General features: G+C 36.6%; 1 protein-coding gene across 2 annotated transcripts; it reads right to left on the bottom strand.

Moving 5' to 3' along the window:
- Nucleotides 1-661: 661 nt before the first annotated feature.
- On the bottom strand, nucleotides 662-3,536 carry hykk.2 (hydroxylysine kinase, tandem duplicate 2). Of its 2 annotated transcripts, none has more exons than XM_016474463.1 (5): nucleotides 3,439-3,536; nucleotides 2,523-2,828; nucleotides 2,207-2,349; nucleotides 1,327-1,507; nucleotides 662-1,246 (listed from the first exon to the last, which is right to left on the bottom strand). In XM_016474463.1, exons 1-5 carry the CDS (start codon nucleotides 3,509-3,511, stop codon nucleotides 807-809), a joined length of 1,143 nt encoding a protein of 380 aa, XP_016329949.1. In that variant the 5' UTR covers nucleotides 3,512-3,536; the 3' UTR covers nucleotides 662-806. The 2 variants fall into 2 exon arrangements, with proteins under 2 accessions (XP_016329949.1, XP_016329950.1); XM_016474464.1 differs by having other exon boundaries at nucleotides 664-1,246; nucleotides 3,435-3,489.
- Nucleotides 3,537-4,109: the final 573 nt, after the last annotated feature.

Raw genomic sequence — 4,109 nt, 5'->3', positions numbered from 1 at the left:
TTTCCACTATTAAAAACCCTTCTGCTGCTTTGTTAAAAAAATGATGGCACTCTTGGTATTAGTGATAGTAATTAATTTTGTGCAACTTTAAAAATTTAAGGATCATCAAGTATAATCATACATATATTCTTGATATTCTTGCTGTAGCCAAATTGCATCTCATGCCCATTAACTCATTAATACTTAGTTTTGACATCAAAGTAGATGTTGCATTCATACCAGTGTTAGTTTACTTCAAAATTAAAATTGTGTTATTATTCACTCACCCTCTTTTTGTTCCAGAAACATGACTTTCTATCTTCTGTGGGACAAAATGGGAGATTTTTTTAATTATGTATTGGTTGCTCTTTTCCATATAATGAAAGTGAATGGGGTTTTCAAGCTCCAAAAGCACCATGAAAATATCATAAAAGTGATCCATATTACATGTGCACTATAGTCAGAGTCTTCTGAAGCCATACAAGAGATCTGTGAGGAACAAACCAAACATTAACACAATTATTATTAAACTAATTTAACTTAATTATTCACCAATAACATCTACCAAAGTTTCAAAACTGATGCCAGAAGTCGTGTAGCAACACCATTTGACATTATCATATGACTTACTGTGCACTTTTTGTACCACTTTTATAATACTTTAATCATTTTTTACATTTTTTTGGACATTTTGGGGCTTGACAGTCCCAGTCCCCATTGACTTTCATTATTTCAAGTTATGGTTCAAATTTCTATTTTTGGCTGAACTATATCTTCAATGCATCCCAGTTTATTGCATATATTTTTTAAGCATGCAGTCACTCAAGTCAAGGTTGACTGAACTGTGCAGCACTCTGGAACCATATTCTTTCCACTTCCTCTTTACCCAGCTCCCAAAGACGGCAGAGATGGCGCACTCCTGTTCTGGCGGTGATCATCAAGTACTCCTCATTGTCTGGCTGCTGGATCACAGCGTGTCGGGCCAAAACCAGGGACTGGCAGAACCGACAGAGAACCAGCAAATAGAGCGAGTCTCTTTCTGCCTCGCTGAGAGGAAAAACGCTTTCCCATCCCGCCACCACCGGCCCTCCGACGTCTACCGGATTGGGATTCTCAATCATCATGTACATGATGGTGATGGCCAGCTCAAATATGAAATACCCACAGCTCATGTCTCCAAAATCAAGAATCCCAGAGATCTGGTATTTTGAGGGTCCATCGGGTTTCACCAAGAGATTGTGGTCGTTAAAGTCTCCATGGTTAATGCCTGCAACGCAATAAAAATGTTTAAAAAAAAGAACACGCTGACACTGAAGTGTTGACACTGAAATGAAAATAGCATCTTACACTTGCGAAACAATGGTAGTTTTGGCATGACTTGGATCTGGTACTGCTTTATCACGGCTTTAACAACATTTTGTACGGGATCCCCATCCATCACATGAATATACTGGTTTAAGAGTGGAACGCTGGTGAGATTCCATATAAAATCTGCTCTCTGAAGGACACTGATGTTTGGATGCTCCATCTGTACAAGATAAAAAACAAACAAATTCCTAAATAAAGTGGGAAACATTTGGAAAAAAGGACAAAATATTTTTAAGGCCTGTTCACACCAAGAACAATAACTATAACTAGGGGTTTGCGATAATATAGTAATTGTTGTTTTAACGATATGCAAGCCGACATTATTGACTATGTCACTCACTTTGCAAAAAACAAACAAAAACACATCTTGAGAGTCCAAAAGCATTGACTGTGTGATGAAGCCTATTAGAATGCAGTCAGAATTAAAGTAAAGAAAGTAATTTTTGTGAATATTGCACACCCCTAACTATAACCATAAAGTTTTAAAAATCATCCACATCACAACTATAATGACATAGTTACAATATAGTTAGAATAATTTTACAGAAATACTTTTATTCAGCAGATAAACAAAAAAAAACAAAAAAAAACATGAACAATCAAAATGCATCTGGCTTTAAAACGCATGCTGCGAGAACATTAAAATATTAGTACACTAATAACAAAAAAACACAATACGTAATTCTAAGATGATTCGCACTGATTGAACTCTATTGTTTCTACGATCTACTTAGCCTTAGGACGATTTTGGGAGACGTTGTTGTCCATTGGTGTGGACGTTATATTATCGTTGCAGTTTCCATTCTTGGTGTGTTTTTGGACTGAAGTTTTCCTTTATAAATGGAATCAAAGATTTTACTTGCAGTAAAACTGTATCCAATGTGGCGGCCATTTTCCCAACATCATACAAGATCTGAGGACTGCAGGTAATTTTGGCTACGGTAGTGCCAGGCAGGTAGGTAAGTAAACGCACTAAATATTTCTGCGGGCCAAAACCACAATCTGTAATAGCACAAAAAAGAAAAAAAATGTGTTAATTAGTACGAGTTACAATATAAATCCATGTATACACCCTTCTGAGATCTGTCATTGTTTACTCACCTTTAACAGGCATTTAAAACCTGCATTTTAGGACTTAATATTTCATTAAATTAATAATTGACATGTACTCATACCAAATTCTTCCAGGCTCATGAGTTTGCCAGTCAGAGTGGGCAAAGCAGTCTGGGCAGGAAGGCCTCTTTGGTGTAAGAAGTTCATGGCATGAGTCTGCAGCTCAATAAGAGTGATGTTGTGACTGTCTGCAGAGTTCATAACCTTCAGCACATATTCTCCACCCTCACTGGGGGCCACGTAAAAGTTCTGATCATCGTAACTGGGCAGCGGGCGAATGACGGACACGGTCCAGCCATAGAGTCGCTTGATAATCTCAGTAACCTGAGAATGGCTGAGATTTGGCTTTGATTCTTTTGTTGACATGGCTGAGGATGAAAAAAGTGGTTATTGGTGTATCAATTCATAACAGAAGCAATATATCGATCAGAAATCAGTGTATGTTTCAAGTTTTGTACTAAAAGAGGTTAAAAGAATAGTTCACCCGTTGAAAAAAAAATACAGATAAGGACATTTACAACATGAGAGATTCTGTAAATGACGGAATTTTTATATTTGGTTGTGGTAAGTGTTGTTTGCATAACATATAATAATACAAAATAAACACTTTGTATCAGAGCTGTGTCTTTTATACTCGTGTAAAAAATACTTCTGAACCAAATGAGCTACGATGAATCACATTTGCAATTTAACAAGTTTGAAAACTTTATTACAAATAAATAGTACATAACGTCGGGGGTTTAACAAACTGTAGATTCAATTTGAATTCCTGTCCTCTAAATGAACAGTGCAACTGAGCAAATTACACTTTCAATTATATTCTCACGCATGAAAATGATAGAAAGTTTAGCTTCAGGCTTAAGTCTTATTCTTTGTTGTCTTGTATAAAACGGGACGAGTCGAGCGGCAATTGCATAATAGCAAAGTAAAAACCGAGTAACGGATTGAGAATATAGCTTAAAATACAACAGTACCTACTGAGGAACGTCGCTGGACTGCTCGGTCTAATGGAGTTTGAAGCGTGTGCTGTCGCTGACGTGAGGAACATCATTACGTCACAAGAAAGCAACGGTTTACTGGCGGTTCAGTTTAGCTCATGTGACTCGTTTGCGCTAATCGGTTCTTTTGAACGGTCGGTTCAAAGAACCGCTTAAAAATGACTCGGTGCGGTTCGTTACGTCGTTTAACGATTACAAGCTCTAAACTTTAATAAAGACACACGTAGGCAGGCGTTTCTAAGGCTACGGTAATCATATATTTTTGTTTACTGCGGTTTTCAGTTAGGTTTTATTAAAAAGTGTGTTTATTAACATTTCATGTGTAGGCCTACCAGTTTAGTTTGCAGCCATGATTCTGCTTATAAAAACGTAATTTAAAGTTTCATAAAATGCTTTTTTCTTAACACCAGCTGTGATTTGTACTGACACCCTATAAAATGAGGTTGTGATTTAAACAACCTATGAAGAAATAGAGCAACGTTATTTCAGATATTTCCATCCATAACCATGTTTTGTTTTTTTGTTTTCAGCAGTGGATTTTGAATTCTCCTGTACAAGCAAGTCGTTTTATCTGAAATGTCATTTCGTAATCTCTTAAATTTATAAATAGCCTAATGCTGATGCATTTCACCTTTCTGAAAGATTTGTGAC

The sequence above is a fragment of the Sinocyclocheilus anshuiensis genome, unplaced genomic scaffold, assembly GCF_001515605.1.
Source record: "Sinocyclocheilus anshuiensis isolate Anshui unplaced genomic scaffold, SAMN03320099.WGS_v1.1 scaffold2020, whole genome shotgun sequence".
In the NCBI taxonomy this organism is placed as follows: domain Eukaryota; kingdom Metazoa; phylum Chordata; class Actinopteri; order Cypriniformes; family Cyprinidae; genus Sinocyclocheilus; species Sinocyclocheilus anshuiensis.
The sequence above is the reverse complement of the archived record's forward strand: the minus strand, read 5'-3'. Positions and strand labels throughout refer to the sequence as shown.